Raw genomic sequence first — 20,320 nt, 5'->3', positions numbered from 1 at the left:
ATCATGGAAGTAACCATATTAGATACATATGTAAGTGATCCAGAGATGCATTGAAAGTTTCCCCAGATACAATAAAGAACTTGGAAAATGAGAGCAGTTGGGGCAAAGAGGCAGATTTTATTTTACTCTGTGTTATAGTACTTCTTTACCAAATGCAGCAATTCATACTAATATACAAAATTCAAGGTATATGTACAAGTGAAATGTGCAAGCAAAAAGACATACTAAACCTAAAATAAATATGCAGTTTCCTCTCTGCTAACATGGAAAGGAGAAATTATTGAATCTAAGATTTTCAATAATTTCTTTAAATTTACATATTCCTTCAATGATATGCTTTTCTAGTTTTTATTAAAGAATTATACATGCATCAAGGATATAGTTTTCATTTTGGTAGAGCTAGTTTATCTCAATCAACCATATTGCTTTATATTGATATTACACATTTATGGTTTTTAAATTGATGTTTAGAATCCTGATACTTAAACAGAGCTGTTTTGATATAATAAAAGTGATAATAAAAAACTGGAGCTATTATTGAAGCTGGCCCTGTACAAATGAGGTGATAAATATTTTCTCATTCAATCCTTCTAACATCTCTGTAAAGCTGCCTATTCTACAGACAGGAGAATGGAGACTAAGTATGGTCGGGTCATTCCCCAGGTAACTCAGGTAGAGTAGAAGGACCAGGGTGTGAACCTCAGCCGTTAGTTGGACTCTAGTGCTCAGAGCCCGAACGTTATACCATATTGTCTCACACACATCTACGTGCATTCTTTTTGTGACCATAATCTATAAAGAACGACTTACACTGTCCAAGTCAGGAACATCCAAAAAGTATTCCGGATACTCATATGATATTCCCACATTGTTCACTGAAATAAGACAAGATCATTAGCTGGCTAAAATATACATTTTAGAGATTTACTGAAAAAAAAAAGAGATTAAAGATATCAAGACTAAGATGATACATACAATTACATAAAATGCTGTTTATGTCTAGAGTGACCTGTCCAAAATCTACCTGTAGGGACAGTTCAAATGTTTCCTCCTTCATTAAGCCCTTCTATACCCAACCCCTGGCAAAAGGACTTTTTATTTGCCTCTCAACTTCCCTAGCCCCTTTAAGTATGTGTGTATTCTGCCTCTGTAACACAATTATTTGTAGGTATTGCTTAACCCCTCTCTAGATCTTCAATTTTCATAGTGTAATAGAAAGAGTGGAAAGTACTATTATGTAGGAGACCGGAAACTTGAGTTCTACTTATAACTGTTTCAGAAAATGTATGAATTGGGGTAAGTCACGCATGATACACATCTCAGTTTCTTTACCTCTTAAATGAGAGCTCATTTAATCATTCAACAAAATTTACCATTCATCTATGTGCAAGACGTGTCAGGAACTAGAAAAACCATAAAGAAAAAGGCAGTTTCTGGCATCATGGAGCAAACTATCCAGTAGGAAGAGAAAGGCACTAAACAAAAAGGATTAAAACAATTATTTCATTGCAAAGTACAGAGTGCTATGGGAGCCTGTCCCAGACCTCATCTGGGATACGCGGGAAGGCTTGAAGTTCACAGCGGTTAAATAACTTGCGCAAGATCATAGAGCAACGTAAGGCTAGGATTCAAACTCAGGAAATTTGACTTCAGAGGCTAGGCTCTTAACCAGTACTTTAAAGCCATCCTATGCCTTCATTCAGTATTCAGTTCAGGAAAAACTGTGAGTAATAATTGGATAATAAACAGAAATCTGACAGCAATGTTTAATAAAACTGTAGAGCATCAGAAAGGAAAGGTTTCAGCAGCAAAAAGATAATGAAATTCTGGTCGTTCTGCTCAAGCTTATAAGGAATTGGGCCTGATAAACCTGATGGTAGTAATAGTAACTTTTTCAATAGACTAACAAAATTAGCAGTTCAAAGCAATAAGAGTTCTATATTTAGCAGTACGCCAGTCACTTCAGGCTGAGTCTCAAGATTTTACTGGTACAATTCGGTCAGGATGGCTTGAACAAGATCACTGAAACCTGTCTGAAAAGTCTGTAGGCAAAGGACAGTAGCAAAGCAAACTGTATTTAATTCAGATTCTTGCCCATCTGAATAGGGATGGTATCTAAACAAAAAAATAATAGCAGGTTCAAATCCATTTTTATTTTATTCAAAAGGTTCTCCACCCACCAGCGGTCTAGGAATCAATTCTATAAAAGATCTGTTAACAGTTAAGCCAAAACTAGTTGAAGGTGAGGGTTTATGTTCATTCAACTTTGTCTTAACCATCTACAGAATTATAAAGGATGAATGTCTTATTTACAATGTTACTAAGAGAAACAGCAACAACCAAAATATCTGTTAAAACACTATCCATAAACAAAATATTCTTTACAAAGTCAGTTTAAGATGACAGAATCCTCAAGGAAAGGTTTTTGCCAAATTGTAACATTCTTCATGATTTTAAGAAAATGCTGTCGGGGACTTCTCTGGTGGTCCGGTGGCTAAGACTCCACACTCCCAAAGCAGGGGGCCTGGGTTCGATCCCTGGTCAGGTAACTAGATCCCACATGCCGCAACTAAAAGATCCTGCATGCCGCAACTAAAAGATCCCACGTGCCACAACTAAGACTCAGCGCAGCCAAATAAACAAATAAATATTATTTTAAAAATAAAATAAAGAAGATGCTGTCACATACAGCAAACTCCATCTCTTTTCACTCTCCTGTATCTAGAAAACTTTCTATCTTCAGATCTCTTTCTAGCCCATGGAAATACTAATGCTCTATTTCAAAACTGTAAAGAAAATTGAATAGTGTAATTATAAATATTTGAAGTCCAGATATGGATTAAAGAAAAATATCCAGGAACTCTGTAAGCAGCACAGTTAACTTTGCAATCTTTGCAACTTCTGTTACAAGGCCAAAGTCAAGGTAAAGAAGCCCACACATAACTAAGCAAGCAAGGAAGTGTTACTCTGGGTAAGGCTGTATTTACAACAGAAAATCTTCAGATCTGTCTCTGCTAATCGAGCAAAGGAAAGCCATCAAAGCTATCTACTCATACAGTGAAAACGTGACCATCTATTTAACACAACTCTAAAAGAAAACACAGTCAACACTGAGAACGTTAACCCAAAGAAATAAACAGCATCAGGTATAAGGGTTATACTTTTATAACCAAAATTACACACAGAAAAGAAAAAGGTGTTAAAGCTAGAACAGATCTTTCAGAGCAATGAGCCTGATTTTATGAAGGGAAGTACACGTCAAGGTCACACTGGCAAGTTGTCCTTTACTAGGGACTAGGACTCTTAAATCCCTTCCTGCTTTATTAGCTGCACATTTACTAGTGGAATATATGCTACCCATATTGTCTTCACAATAAGTAATCACTTCAGGGTGCTATTATTTAAGAGTTAAAGAAAAACAACTGTTGCTCTCAAACAGTTATTTCCATAAATTGCACAATAATGTGAATCTTTTGGAAAAGGCAAACTCATTGCAATTTTATTTTGAGACATTAGGTGGCAGCAACAGCCAAACAGCAGGCGGAAAGCTTTCAGGGACTTGGAAAAGGAAGAAAACAGGCTTTGGGTAGGAGGGAAGGATGGAAATATTTCCATTATAATTTAATCTCATTTAGAATGGGTGCATGCAATGCCATCTTCTTATATTAGAGGATTCACTATAGGATTCACCAAACCAAACAATGCCACAAGTTGCTCCAACATTTTTCAGATAGTTGAAATCCCTCTTAAATGGTAGCATTTTAAATTGGCATTAAATATCTGTTCACTAGTGAGTTTTCTTGAATACTTCAAGTGAGGCACCAGAGACAGATTGAACATTTTCTGTTCAATGACCTGAAAAAGCCTTTTAACTCGTGTAACACACCATGTCTTTCAGAAAACGAGGTATGTCCATATAATCTCAGAATTCCAACCACCACAGGACCATGAACATATAAACTACTTCCCATCAGTTTCTCAGTGGAGTTCCAAGATTGGAAGGAGCTCAACAGAAGAGGTGAGGCAGATGGAGAACAGAGGTGAACACAGACCAAGAACAACAACAGGTAAGTGGAAAGAAGGAGGTGGCGAGATCCTCGCAGGGAGGAACTACCAGCGCGCCATGTTCAGCAGTGCTCTCCACGTTCGCCATCCAGAACTTTCTTAAACACCAATACTGATATGTATAGTACTTTAGACTCAGAAAATACACAGAGTATTTCTGAATGTTATATATATATATATATATATATATATATATATATTCTAAATTACATCATACTACTGTTTAAAAATCACTTCCACATCTCACACTTTTTAAAAATGACAAGAACATACACAAGATTTGTTTCTTCTAAATTCATTTGCTGCTGCTTCTGACCTCACTGGACTTAGAATCCTTTATCAAAACCAGCTGCTATAGAGATAATGATGTCATTAGGAAATTAGATTTTTGGTATCTGGGTTGGGCATGCGGGAGGAGCAAATGACAATAGATTAGTAGAGAATAAAAGTCCATCTGAACAAACATAATAATAACAGATATGGGTAACCACACAGAGACCACCTTCACTGGCTACCTTTTCCAGATTAATCAGACATAAGAAATCAAGGTGGTTTAAAAATACACTGCCTACAAACACATGAAAGGAGGCTCAACATCACTAATCATTAGAGAAAGGCAAATCAAAACTGCAATGAGGTTATCACCTCACACCAGTGAGAATGGCCATCATCAAAAAATCTACAAACAATAAATGCTGGAGAGGGTGTGGAGAAAACGGAACCTTCTTGCACTGTTGGTGGGAATATAAATTGATACAGCCACTATGGAGAACAGTATGGAGGTTCCTTAAAAAACTAAAAATAGGGGCTTCCCTGGTGGCGCAGTGGTTGAGAGTCCGCCTGCCGATGCAGGGGACGCGGGTTCGTGCCCCGGTCTGGGAAGATCCCACATGCCGCAAAGCAGCTGGGCCCGTGAGCCATGGCCGCTGAGCCTGCGCGTCCGGAGCCTGTGCTCCACAATGGGAGAGGCCACGACAGTGAGAGGCCCACGTACCGCAAAATAAAATAAATTAAATTAATAAATAAATAAAAATAGAACTACCATATGACCCAGCAATCCTACTACTGGGCATATACCCTGAGAAAACCATAATTCAAAAAGAGTTATGTACCACGATGTTCACTGCGGCTCTATTTACAATAGCCAGGGCATGGAAGCAACCTATCAACAGATGAATGGATAAAGAAGATGTGGCACATATATACAATGGAATATTACTCAGCCACAAAAAGAAACGAAATTGAGTTATTTGCAGTGAGGTGGATGGACCTACAGACTATCATACAGAGTGAAGTAAGGCAGAAAGAGAAAAACAAATACCATATGCTAACACATATATATGGCATCTAAAAAAAAAAAGGGTTCTGAAGAACCTAGAGGCAGGACAGGTATAAAGATGCAGACGTAGAGAATGGACTTGAGGACATGGGGAGGGGGAACGGTAAGCTGGGACGAAGTGAGAGAGTGGCATGGACATATATACTCTACCAAATGTAAAACAGATAGCTAGTGGGAAGCAGCCGCATAACACAGGGAGATCAGCTCGGTGCTTTGTGACCACCTAGAGGGGTGGGATAGGGAGGGTGGGAGGGAGACGCAAGAGGGAGGAGATATGGGGATATATGTATATGTATAGCTGATTCACTTTGTTATAAAGCAGAAACTAACACACCATTTTAAAGCAATTATACTCCAATAAAGACATAAAAAAAAAAAACACTGCCTAATGGTTGGGCTTCCTAATATATATGAAATAATGCAAAGTCTTCTGTATTTCCTTATCATATCAAAGTAGAAAATATTATAGTAAGTTTACATTTTGGTCACATTTGTAGTTGGATACACTAATACAGTTCAAGCGCCCATATAAAGCCTAGAGAAATGGAAAACCTATTAGAGTTCGCTAATAAAAATGAATTTTTAAAAATGTTACCTCACTATATTTCAAAATATACTGAATTTTTAAAATGTAGGGGCTTCCCTGGTGGCGCAGTGGTTAAGAATCGCCTGCCGATGCAGGGGACACGGGTTTGAGCCCTAGTCGGGGGAAGATCCCACATGCCGCGGAGCAACTAAGCCCGTGCACCACAACTACTGAGCCTGCACTCTAGAGCCCGCAAGCCACAACTACTGAGTCCACACGACACAACTACTGCAGCCCGCACGCCTAGAGCCCCACAGCAAGAAAAGCCAACGCAATGAGAAGCATGCACAACGCAACGAAGAGTAGCCCCCGCTCATCACAACTAGAGGAAGCCCGCATGCAGCAACGAAGACCCAATGCAGCCAAAAAAATAAAATAAATTAAAAAAAATAAAAATATAGACCAAAGTAACAGCACAAGTAGGGAGAAATACCTCCTGTCTTAAGCTTTTGAACTAGGAGGGGATGGATCTTGGAGTCCAATAGACCCAGGTTTCAGTCCTGGCTCTACTACTACCAGATCTTAACAAGATGCGGGTGACTTCACCCCAACAAGCCTCAGTTTCCTCATCGCCTTTATATATAAAATAGGGATAAGAATTAAATGAGATAATATGCATAACATCTCTAACCCAATGCCTGGAACATACTAGTATGTTAATAAATGGAGGAGAAAGAGTTGTTATTGCTGTGTGGTCATTTATTCAACAAGTATTCACTGAACTCCTATTTTGCACCCAACACTACCATAGGGGCTGCAGCAAGACAACCAAGGTCTCTCTGTTTTTACTGTTCGCGACCAGCACTGAAGTGGAGAGATCCTTCTAAAAGAGAGCTCTAGGCAACAGTTAACCAGAATAACTTTATACTGATTGAATTTATCCTAATTGTTCCTTTACCCTCTTTACTTCATTCGAGAGGATCTAATCTTACAGTCTGCAGAGTTTGGAAAGTGATGCAAAGAAAATTTCTTCTTTGCCTTATTTAACATATTGCTGTAGCTAGCACATGTTCATACTTTGACAGATGATATTTGGAACACCAAGTAAAACATTTTGCAAACTTTACAGTTTTCCTACACTTGCGAGTAGCAATTTCTAAATAAAAGAGAGTTTACAAGGCTTTAAATCTGCAGCACTTTTACTCAGAAATTGAAAAATTAAGATCCAGTCAGAAGCAACACAACAGAACATTTCACCTCAGCTGTTTAATTATAAATTGCTACGTGACGCTCATTACAAAACCACATAAGATTTGCCATACATAAAGCTGGAAGAGAGGATGAGGAAAGAAGGATGGCAGAAGGTTGGTAGTTAAATCTCAGCGAACGGGAGGAATACGTATCAATTTCATGAATTACGGTTCTACTTACATTTCTGAAATCACAGCTAATTACCCAGTTTTAAGTTAAAGGTTTTGCTTTCATTAATACCGTTAGTGGTTTTCGAATAAAAGGAAATACATATGAATTCAAAGTCTTATTCTCACTTTGGAAATCCAATCCCAGTCAATACATCTAATGGAACTATAAGACACTATACCTAGTCTAATAATGTTCCTGATCCATCTCCTAAAAATTCCATGTACCTATTCTGCTTGCCATGATTGGCTACATCAGGCTTGTGCTTCATTCAACACAAAGGAGGGCATTTATACCACATGCCACTGTCTACTTGAAACTCCACTTGGCTTTCTCACAGCTCTCTCAAGTTTAACATAACCCAAAACGAAATCATCATTCTTCTCTACAGAACTGTCCTGGCTCACAGTCTCCTGTCTTAGAGAAACAGCAGCCAGTTGCTCAAGCTGACCTGGAGGTTGCTAATTAGCAATTGTATAACCCTGGACGATGCATTGAATCACTGTAAGCCTGTTTTCTGTCTGTAAAATGGGTACAGAAATATTAATATCTACCTTATAGGATTGTTGGGGATTAAATGAGATTCATTAGCATGATGCGTGGCATATAAAAAATACTTAATGAAGCTTGGCAATAATAATTAAAAACAACAAACTACCATTATCCTTCTGTCAGACAAGACTTCTGATGAGGACCTCATCAGAAATTAGTCCTATTTCTATTTCCTAAACATGTCTCTAGTCAATTCACTTCTACCCATTCCCATTGCCATCATCCTAATATAAGCCATCCTCATCTTATATTTCATTGCTGAAATAACCTTACTGGTCTCCTTGTGTCAATTCTTGCCCCTTCCACTTGGGAGTCAGAATGATCTCTCTAAAATTCTAGGATGATATCAATTTACTGCTTAAAACTCTACAATGTCTACATTGTCCTTCCAATGAAGTCCAAACATATCAACCTGGTTTTCTAAAGCCTTCTGGGATATGGTGCTGCTTAATCTCCAGACTCTAGCACTATCCCCTTTGCATTCATGCTCTAGATTTACATATCTTCTGTCAGTCCCTCCAACTTGCCAAGCACATTCACCTCAGAGTACATACTGTTTTGTACATACTGTTTCTTCTACTGGGAAACATCTCTTCTCCCAGGGTCAATCAGCATTCAGGTCTCAACTTAAATATTACTTTCTCAGAGAAATCATCTCCAATACTCTTAGCTTCCTTTGTAACATACCCTGTCATTAAATGCAACACATTCCCAACTACTTGTTCACTGGCTGTCTTCTATGAAACCAAAAACAATATCAGTTTTGTTTACTGCTATATCTCTGGAATTATACTTCTTGAATGGGTTAGTGTATGACTGACTGATGAATCAATCAACAAATAGGAAAGAAGAAGGACCTTCAAGATGGCAGAGGAGTAAGGCATGGAGATCACCTTCCTCCCCACAGATACATCAAAAATACATCTACAGGGCTTCCCTGGTGGCGCAGTGGTTGAGAGTCCGCCTACCGATGCAGGGGACATGGGATCGTGCCCCGGTCCGGGAAGATCCCACATGCCGCGGAGCGGCTGGACCCATGAGCCATGGCCACTGAGCCTGCGCGTCTGGAGCCTGTGCTCCGCAATGGGAGAGGCCACAGCAGTGAGAGGCCTGCGTACCGCAAAAAAGAAAAAAAAAATACATCTACATGTGGAACAGCTCCTACAGAACATCTACTGAATGCTGGCAGAAGACCTCAGACTCCCCAAAAGGCAAGAAACTCCCCACGTACCAGGCTGTGTGGCTGACAGGGTCTTGATGCTCCAGCTGGGTGTCAGGCCTGAGCCTTGGAGGTGGGAGAGCCGAATTCAGGACACTGGACCACAGAGACCTCTCCGCCCCACGTAATATCAATCGGTGAGAGCTCTCCCAGAGATCTCCATCTCAGCGCTAAGACCTAGCTCCACTCAACAACCAGCAAGCTCCACTGCTGGATACCCCATGTCAAACAACTAGCAAGACAGGAACACAACCCCACCCATTAGCAGAAAGGCTGCCTAAAATCATAATAAGGTTACAGGCACCCCAAAACACACCACCGGACATGGTCCTGCCCACCAGAAAGACAAGATCCAGCCTCATCCACCAGAACACAGGCACCAGTCCCCTCCACCAGGAAACCTACACAACCCACTGAACCAACCTTACCCACTGGGGGCAGGCACCAAAAACAACGGGAACTACGAACCTGCAGCCTGCAAAAAGGAGACCCCAAACACAGTAAGTTAAGCAAAATGAGAAGACAGAGAAATACAGAGCAGATGAAGGAGCAAGGAAAAAACTTACCAGGCCAAACAAATGAAGATGAAGTAGGCAGTCTGCATGAAAAACAATTCAGAGTAATGATAGTAAAGATGATCCAAAATATTGGAAATAGAATGGAGAAAATACAAGACCTAGAAGAACTAAAGAGCAAACAAACAATGATGAACACAAAATAAATGAAATTAAAAATTCTCTAGAAGGAATCAATAGCAGAATAACTGAGGCAGAAGAATGGATAAGTGACCTGGAAGATAAAATAGTGGAAATAACTACCACAGAGCAGAATAAAGAAAAAAGAATGAAAAGAATTGAGGACAGTCTCAGAGACCTCTGGGACAACATTAAACACACCAACGTTCGAACTATAAGGGTCCCAGAAGAAGAAGAGAAAAAGAAAGGGACTGAAAAATATTTGAAGAGATTATAGTCGAAAACTTCCCTAATATGGGAAAGGAAACAGTCAATCAAATCCAGGAAGCACAGAGAGCCTCATACAGGATAAATCCAAGGAAAAACACGCCAAGACACATATTAATCAAACTATCAAAAATTAAATACAAAGAAACAATATTAAAAGCAGCAAGGGAAAACAACAATAAACGTACAAGGGAATCCCCAAAAGGTTAACAGCTGATCTTGCAGCAGAAACTCTGCAAGCCAGAAGGGAGTGGAAGGACATATTTAAAGTGATGAAAGGGAAAAACGTACAACCAAGATTACTCTACACAGCAAGGATCTCATTCAGATTTGATGGAGAAAGTAAAACCTTTACAGAGAAGCAAAAGCTAAGAGAATTCAGCACCACCAAACCAGCTTTACAACAAATGCTAAAGGAACTTCTCTAGGCAGGAAACACAAGAAAAGGAAAATACCCACAAAAAAACCCCCAAAACAATTAAGAAAATGGTAATAGGAACATACATATCAATAATTACCATAAATGTAAATGGATTAAATGCTCCAACCAAAAGACACAGAGTGGCTGAATGGATACAAAAACAAGACCTATATACATGCTGTCTACAAGAGACCCACTTCAGACCTAGGGACACGTACAGACTGAAAGTGAGGGGGTGGAAAAAGATATTCCATGCAAATGGAAATCAAAAGAAAGCTGGAGTAGCAATTCTCATATCAGACAAAACAGACTTTAAAATAAAGTCTACTACAAGAGACAAAGAAGGACACTACATAGTAATCAAGGGCTCAATCTGAGAAGAAGATATAACAATTGTAAACATTTATGCACCCAACATAGAAGCACCTCATTACATAAGGCAAATGCTAACAGCCATAAAAGGGGAAATTGACAGTAACACAATAATAGTAGGGGACTTTAACACCCCACTTTCACCAATGGACAGATCATCCAAAATGAAAATAAATAAGGAAACACAAGCTTTAAGTGACACAAACAAGATGGACTTAACTGATACTTATAGGACATTCCATCCACAAACAACAGAATACACTTTCTTCTCAAGTGCTCATGGAACATTCTCCAGGATAGATCATATCTTGGGTCACAAATCAAGCCTTGGTAAATTTAAGAAAATTGAAATAGTATCAAGTATTTTTTCCAACCACAGAGCTATGAGACTAGATATCAATTACAGCAAAAAAAACTGTAAAAAATACAAACACATGGAGGTTAAACAATATGCTACTAAATAACCAAGAGATCACTGAAGAAATCAAAGAGGAAATCAAAAGATACCTAGAAACAAATGAAAATGAAAACATGACAACCCAAAACCTATGGGATGCAGCAAAAGAAGTTCTAACTGGCAAGTCTGTAGCAATACAATCCTACCTCTAGAAACAAGAAAAATCTCAAATAAACAATCTAACCTTACACCTAAAGCAATTAGAGAAAGAAGAACAACAAAAACCCAAAGTTAGCAGAAGGAAAGAAATCATAAAGATCAGAGCAGAAATAAATGAAAAAGAAATGAAGGAAACAATGGCAAAGATCCATAACTAAAAGCTGGTTCTTTGAGAAGATAAACAAAATTGATAAACCTTTAGCGAAACTCATCAAGAAAAAAAGGGAGAACACTCAAATCAACAGAAATAGAAGTGAAAAAGGAGAAGTAACAACTGACACTGCAGAAATACAAAGGATCATGAGAGATTACTACAAGCAACTGTATGCCAATAAAATGGACAACCTGGAAGAAATGGACAAATTCTTAGAAAAGCACAACCTTCCGAGACTGAACCAGGAAGAAATAGAAAATATAAACAGACCAATCACAAGCACTGAAATTGAAAGTGTGATTAAAAATCTTCCAACAAACAAAAGCCCAGGACCAGATGGCTTCACAGGCGAATTCTATCAAACATTTAGAGAAGAGCTAATGCCTATCCTTCTCAAACTCTTCCAAAATATAAGGAAACACAAACACAGAGGGAGGAACACTCCCAAACTCATTCTACGAGGCCACCATTACCCCGATACCAAAACCAGACAAAGATGTCACAAAAAAGAAAACTACAGGCCAATATCACTGATGAACACAGACACAAAAAACCTCAACAAAATATTAGCAAACAGAATCTAACAACACATTAAAAGGATCATAAACCCCACTTGATCATGGTGTATCCCAGGAATGCAAGGATTCTTCAATATATGCAAATCAATCAATGTGATACACCATATTAAGAAACTGAAGGATAAAAACCATATGATCATCTCAATAGATGCAGAAAAAGCTTTCGACAAAATTCAACACCCATTTATGATAAAAACCCTCCAGAAAGCAGGCACAGAGGAAACTTACCTCAACATAATAAAGGCCATATATGACAAACCCACAGCCAATATCATCCTCAGTGGTGAACAACTGAAACCATTTCCACTAAGATCAGGAACAAGACAAGGTTGCCCATTCTCACTGCTATTATTCAACATAGTTTTGGAAGTTTTAACCATAGCAATCAGAGAAGAAAAAGAAATAAGGGAAGAGGCCATACATTTTTTCTTTCTACTCTACCAGAACTGTCTCCTTAATCAAGGGGGAAGTTTTGGGAAGTATCCTCACCCCTAGAAGGCATGAAAAATCATACTGTGGAATAACAGAGAAACTCCACCCTCTCTGCAAACTATCATCCTACCATGCTCCTGTAATCCTTTCCTACCTACGTTAGAATAATAGCCTCTGTCCTTTCTTGAGCCTGAGTCATTTTATACCTGGACTACAGGTAAAAAAAAGGAAGGAGGGTATTGCCAAACACTTATCATTGGTGCTCTCTCAACTAACTTTATTTTGCCCTACTATTTTTCGTCCCCTCTCAGCACCCAACTGATCGCCAACCTACCACTACAGTTTCCTCTTTAAGCCTCTCTTCTCCATTCCAAAATGATTTCTCCATGTCTTTCGTTAACTAAAATAGTGATTTCCTCAGGGTGACTGATCCAGCAAGGAGACAGTAAACTGAATGTACTAATCCCGATAAGATGTAAATGAAGATGTCATTGCCCTTTCAGAGATATTTACATTTCAAAAGAAGGCAATTTAAAACTAATTTCTAATTAGTAAAATTCCTGAAATGGGCAAGAAGATAATCTGTAGCGTTATATATTTTTAAACCCTCTGAAGAAGCAAGACTCTTCTACTTGTAACTTCCTTCATCAATTGGGACTGGAAAGCCACATAACTTCCCAGTGCGCTCAAGATTTCTTCCTTCCCAGGGTTCCTAGAAAAGTTTTCCTCAACCCAGTTCCTGTAGGCTTGCGGCTCCCTCTCCTAGGCATCTACTTCCTCTTTCTTTGATACTGAACTATAAGGAAGCCATCTCTGGATCCCAACCAAATTAATTACCTGGGAGTTTGCCATTTTGAAGATCACTGGTCCTTTTCCCCAAGTAACTAAAAATACTCTTGGGTCTTTTGTTTAAAAGCTTTGAAAATTAAGTATAAACAGTTATAGAGTTGGCTGATCTTAACTATTAATCTCTGCTCAAACTATCTTTTAAGATACTTATTCCCAACACTCAACTATTCTCCACCTCAGAACATTCAGGGAAATACTAGGTTGTAGGGGAGAAAAACAGAACACAAATGCTTCCCAAGTATTTCCCATAATCCATAAGGTTGCTTAGGCAAGGATAATCAAGAGGTATTTTTGCATTCAGCTTAGAAGGGAAGGATACCAATTTAAAAATAACCCACCAAATACATTAATAGAACAATTATTCATTTATGAAGGGCATAGGAAGAAAAGAGAATAAAAAGGTCTATTCCAGATTTTGCAATCAATGACTCTTTGCAATCAACTGACTTTTATTATCTATACATATTGTTGTTATTTAAATGATGCTTCCTAATAAAATTATGGGCACTGTGTAGAGACAGGAAAAAGTTGATGGGTAACAAATAGGCCTAAGAAACTAAGCCATCACAGGTTGTCACCCTGTACCAACTGATTCTCTTGACTCTACAAGTTACATAAATAATGATAGTATGGGCTTCCCTGGTGGCACAGTGGTTAAGAATCCGCCTGCCAATGCAGGCGACTCAGGTTCAAGCCCTTGTCCGGAAAGATGCCACATGCCGCGGAGCAACTATGCCCGTGCGCCACAACTACTAAGCCTGCGCTCTAGAGCCCGCGAGCCACAACTACTGAAGCCCACGTGCCTAGAGCCTGTGCTCTGCAACAAGAGAAGCCACCCAATGAGAAGCCCGCGCGCCGCAACGAAGAGTAGCTCCCGCTCACCGCAACTAGAGAAAAGGCCACGCACAGCAACAAAGACCCAAGGCAGCCAAAAAATAAATAAATAAGTAAGTTTAAAAAATAATAATAATGATAGTATGGGTGGAGAGGACCTTCACAGCACTTGGCATAGGGAAATTCTTGGTCTAGTATGAATTAAAAGTTTGAATAAAGCTATGGTTGATTTTTTTTTTAAATGAATCACAAAACAAGTAACTATCTTTTTCCAGGAGGACCTTTCTATTTTTACCTCTAGAATAAAGAATGCCACTTTTTAAAAGTTAAAAAAATCATAGTGAAATTTGAAAAAAGTATTCTCTGTGGCATATTTCTAAATGCAAGGCTACTCCCCTGGCCTTGGTAACTTACGCCTCCTGCGATGTATTGTATGAAGTCCTCCAAACCAATCTGGAACACACATGAGAGTCTCTCTTGAGGAATCAAGTGAGCATTATAGCAGTCATATTTTGTTAACTAATTGTTTGCTTATTGAAAGCAGCACTGATGTCATTTTCTCTAAATAGCTGAAGTATTTTAAGTTTTCTCAAATCTGTGTTTCTTGGCCTTTGCCTGAGAGAAGACAGCAGATGCTTACTTATTTTACACACCAGGGTTAAGAATTCATTGTCTCAACCTTACGCATTTATAGTCTTATCAAGTGATGGTGACCTTTCAGCACAAATTCACACAATTCATGGCCATTTTCTTTCTGCTTATCTTATTGAAAACAATGTTTCTTTCAGAACCAATAGCTTTGGCATTTTCCTTTGTAATTCTGAAAATATTAATTTTCTTTATTAAGCACTGACTATACTTTAGTGGTTAGTGCTATTCAAACAAATGGAATGTACCTTGGTGATTTTTGTTTCTTTTTATCATTACTGGTTTCATTAATACTCGGTAGACAAAATTCTTTCCTATGACTTAATATGGATTGCTAAATCTTACTAGAAATCAATGTACATGTTTGTTATTTTAGGGAATGTTATAAAGGTGAGACTGACATTAAGCAGAGTTCCGAGGAAGGAGAATAAATAAGATTATTTATTAGATAGATGGGGAGGAAAAAGGGAAGAAAGAAAGTGAAGGGGCTATAGGCCCAGGTAATCATAAAAAAAAAAAAGAAAACATCGGGGCTTCCCTGGTGGTGCAGTGGTTGAGAGTCCACCTGCCGATGCAGGGGACATGGGTTCGTGCCCCAGTCGGGGAGGATCCTACATGCCACGGAGCGGCTAGGCCAGTGAGCCATGGCCGCTGAGTCTGCGCGTCCGGAGCCTGTGCTCCGCAACGGGAGATGCCACAACAGTGAGAGGCCCGCGTACCGCAAAAAAACAAAACAAAACAAAACAAAACAAAAAAAGAAAACATCAACACCAGATGCCTCCCACAAGTTCTAGAGGGTTATACCCATACTAGAGAAAGAAATGTAAGATTTGAGTTGAAATATGACCTAGCAGTAAGATAAAATTTAGCTCATAAAGGTGTTTTAATAGTTTCCTCAAGAATCTTGACAAATTAAAATTACAATGCAATATATCTGCTAATAAATGTCAATATAATTATACAAAGCTTATGATTAAGGAGACAGTTCTGGTAGAGTAGAAAGAAAACAAAATGTATAGCCAATTAATAGTATAATGTATGTGAAAGTGCTGCTATAAACTTTAAAGGAGTATGTAAACATTAGCTATAATTATTTTTATTATTGATCTGTAACCAACCTAGAAATCAAAAATTAAGTTGTCTGTGTATGTGTGTGTGTGTCTCCATAAGTATTCAATCAGAAGTATTTAATTACAATATAACTTCAAAGCAGGGTTTCTCAACCTCAGCACTGTTGAGATTTTAGACTGATCATTCTTTGCTGGGGGAGTCTGTCCTGTGCACTGAGGGATGTTTAGCAGCATCCCCGCCCTGTACCCACCAGGGGCCAGTAGAACTTCCTCCTCCTCCCCCCTTAATTAGCGACAAACAGAAATGTCTCTGGACATTGCCAGACGCTGCAAAATTGCCCCTGGTTGAAAGCTATGTTAAAGCACAAGAAAAACCTAGAAATTATATTTACGGCTCTCCCGCACAAACTGAGGATGAGAGACAGCCAAGATGAACTAGAGCTAGATATCCATCACTAGGCACATGTGGCTACTGAACACTTAAAAGGTAGCTAGTCCGAACTGAGATATGTTATAAATGTAAAATACACCCTAGACTTGAGGATTTGGTATGAGAAAAAGAATACAAAATGTTTCAAAAAACTTTATGTGGATTACATGTTAGTGATAATATTTTGGATATAGTGGGTTAAAATAAAATACATTATAAAAATTCGTTCATTTGTTCCTTTTTGCTTTTTAAAAATGTGGCTACTAGAAATGTTCAAATTAAATGTGTGGTTTGCATTATATTTCCAGTGGACAGTGCTGAACTTGTGCAAAAAATTATCCCTCCTTCACACTATACATTCCAGGCAGCCTTTGATAACAGAGAGCTCCGTCCCCAGTTTTCTCTTTACCTTCTCTCCATTCTCCTTGGATTAGCTCCAGTTTCCTTTCTTCAGTGAGATTACTACTCAGAGATGACTTACCTCCAAACTCTATCTCTAGTTAGGAGCTCTACCAAAACCTAGATCCATATGTCCACTATCGACTTAACAACCCCACTTGGACATCCTAGAGGAACCCCAAACTTAAGTGATCCTCATTCCCAAAAAGGCTCCTCCTCCAGGATTCCCCATTTCATTAGATGGCACTATTGACACAGATGTTCAAGCCAGAAGCCTGAAGGTCATCATGAGTTCTCTTGCAATCTCTCACAAGTAGAGTCCTGCTTCCTCTACTCCCTATTTCTGGAATCGTCCTTTTTCCTAACACTGGCTAGGCCAAGTCACCATTATTTCTCCCCATATCAACTCCATCATCCCTTTTACCCTCTTATTACACCCTGCCCTCCTCATCTCAACACTTAGCCCACAAGTAACTATTTTTGATTAGGGCTGTCTTTCCCTTTAGAACATTATACTACATAAAGCCAGGCGCTTTCCTGTTCATTGTTGTCTCCAGTTCATTGACTGACGAATGAATGAATGAATGAATGAATGAATAAAGAGGGGTGTAAACTGCCGACTCACAGGTTGCAATTTACTAAGGGGCTGGACTACAAAAGCAGTGGTTCCATTAGCATATGTGGCCCAGGAAAATATCAACCCTTAGGTCTAAATATCAATGTACCCTCATCCTTAACAGATCTATCTATTGTGCATAAAATCACACTGCAGACTTTCTATATACTGGGTCAGGAAAGAACAGCTGAAGAGTGCCTTTTATAACCCTCCAGCCCAGCAGCAAACCTGATGCCTGACATCTTCCATTTTCAATGGCATAGTCTCAGAGTAGCTATAGTTTCAAAGTTACCCAGTGAAAAGCAGCTGAATTTTATACAAAGCTAAGAACAACTGTGATTAACTGAACCACTCCTGAAACAAAGTTATTCTCCAAGAACACAAGTTCAAAATAAGTCTCCTCTCATTAGGGATCCTTGATCCCCCTCCTTGCCTAAGCCAGCCTTCACTCTCCAGTCCACAACTAGTTTGAAAGGGGTTTGCATGGACTATGGCAGTGTCTATCCTAACTAGGAAGTTACAGCTACTACTGACTTGGAATTTTTTAAAAATTGAGAATTTTACAGATGTTAGCTGTGCTTTAGGTTAAGCTAAAGGAAGAAGAGCTTGTGAAAGACTCCAAGTAATGTATGTATTAGAGAAGAACAAGGCAAAAATTAGACCTGTGTGTTCATTCATCTTTTGCTACTGGCTCTCCTGTAAGTATGGGAATAGCTGTGAGGGTAGGTGGGGTGTGGTGATGTATGACATGGACCAGGCAGGAGCTGAAAAGATAACACATCAAAGCCAGGGTTAACCCCAGGTCCAATGGCACTATGTAGGGCTAACTTTTTTTAAATTGCCTTTTCAAGAAATTATATGAGACCATTCTTTTATAGTATGAGGAAGACGGGTGGGGTCGTGACTAAAGAAAGGTTAAGAAACATTTTTTAAAAGTATTTTCTCTTCGTTGTTCCTCCTTTTATAGTCCAATAAAGAAAACAATGGCAATTACCAGGTTCCCACCAATTTAGGCAGTGGGATAAAGAGATTTAGTGAAGAAGTGACATTTTTCTGAACTAGATGCCCTTTTTCTTTCTAGAAATGAGTCAGAGAATGCTGGGTGACTTTCTGAAGCCTGTTTTTTTTTTTTCTTTTCCTCAAAATCTGGTGAATCTTTTCCATAACAAGGACCAATACTTCCACATCTCAGCAGAAGCATCGGTTTTTGGCAATAAGGTAGCTGAGGTGTAACACAAGGAAGTAGGAGACTCAGAAAAAACAAACAGTGGCTAAATCCCATGCGCAGTACTCAGTCTCTACAGCAGCTTAGGCAAGTCACTCATCTCTCTGAGCCACGTCTTCTCAACTGGGATGATACCTCTCCCCCCAAGAGAACAAAAATTGATTCCGGGGTATGGTGTGAGCTCTTATCCTTTTTATGTATAAAGAACAGATATACATACAGCACATAAACAAGATACCCAGTGGATCTGTGGTATTAAAGTCTCATGGGAGGGTAGACTAGGGGAAAATAATGTCTAAAAAGGCTCCTTGTTGGGGAGGGGGTAATATTGAACAAAAGGCTGAGACCCCTCTAAGCCTTTATTTCCTCAGCTGTAAAAATGGGTCAGCATTACCCACCACAAAGGATTATTATGACATAGCTATATCTAAGTATATACAGAGAGAATGAGAGACTGGAAATAAAGCAGGCAGGGAAAACAACCTAAATTGTAGAATCATCATTAAAACACAACCCAAAACATAAAGATTCAAGTGTATATAGATCCATATCATCTAATGATCACTTGTATTAACAAGACAATTTTCTTCTCACTAGTCATTTCACCAATTGAACACCTAACATCCAAAAAGAAAGTCCTAGTCAATAAATGCAAGAAGAATCTGTAAACATGAAAAAGATACAAACCTAAAACACCAATTTCAAGACCTGCCAAGCTTGTTTTAATTTTATCATAAATATCTTCTGATGCAAAGTCAACAGCAATGGTCTTTGTTTCCACTTTGAATTTTTCTCCTAGGGAAAAAAACACAAATGGAGAGAGGAAAAATTAATATATGATTTAATTAATTAATTTAATTAATTAAATTAAGATTTAAGCATTTGATGACATTACCCTTTCAAACACTTTTCTCCCCCAAGTTTTATATGAAATTTAGACCAGGATAATTTTAAGCGATCATGAGAGTACCTAAGATATGATATAGAGTCAACACAGTAGTTCTGCAATAAAAATTCCAATGTTATCACAGAGCTGGCTGAATGTTCCTTAATCGGTTCTCCTATAAACCAATAATGATGACTTTTTAGACTCTTAGGTACAAATAAAAAAACATGATGCATATCATAATATTATATACTCTTTAAATATCACTGGTTTGTGATTTTAATTGCAAACTGATACTTCATAATTTCAGGAAAAAGTCTTAAGTGTGATCTATTAAAACAAAAAATCCACCTTATTAAAGTGGAAATAAAATGAATGATCTGGGCTTCCCTGGTGGCGCAGTGGTTGAGAGTCTGCCTGCCGATGCAGGGGACACGGGTTCGTGCCCCGGTCCGGGAAGATGCCACATGCTGCGGAGCGGCTGGGCCCGTGAGCCATGGCCGCTGAGCCTGCGCGTCCGGAGCCTGTGCTCCACAACAGGAGAGGCCCGCGTACAGCAAAAAAAAAAAAAGAATATGATCATATTGGAATTTAGGAGCTTGGTTAATAATGAATAATCACTACATTTAAAAAGCCACACAAAATGCATAGTAATGGAGCTACAAAGTGATACCAGAAAGACCTGTGTTCTACTTTGCACAGGACTGT

General features: G+C 38.7%; 1 protein-coding gene across 3 annotated transcripts in view; it reads right to left on the bottom strand.

Annotated features, from left to right (window-relative positions):
- Positions 1-20,320, bottom strand: part of HSD17B12 (hydroxysteroid 17-beta dehydrogenase 12) — a 167,881-nt gene that overhangs the window by 45,152 nt on the left and 102,409 nt on the right. For all 3 annotated transcript variants that reach the window (XM_019948010.3, XM_019948011.3, XM_019948013.3), the window contains 2 exons: positions 19,414-19,521; positions 811-875 (listed from right to left, as the gene is read on the bottom strand). In XM_019948010.3, the coding sequence (XP_019803569.1) occupies positions 811-875; positions 19,414-19,521 (173 nt within the window). The remainder of the gene's footprint in view (positions 1-810; positions 876-19,413; positions 19,522-20,320) is intronic.

This window comes from Tursiops truncatus, chromosome 8, assembly GCF_011762595.2.
Source record: "Tursiops truncatus isolate mTurTru1 chromosome 8, mTurTru1.mat.Y, whole genome shotgun sequence".
In the NCBI taxonomy this organism is placed as follows: Eukaryota; Metazoa; Chordata; class Mammalia; order Artiodactyla; family Delphinidae; genus Tursiops; species Tursiops truncatus.
This window is presented reverse-complemented; position numbering and strand designations above follow the sequence as displayed.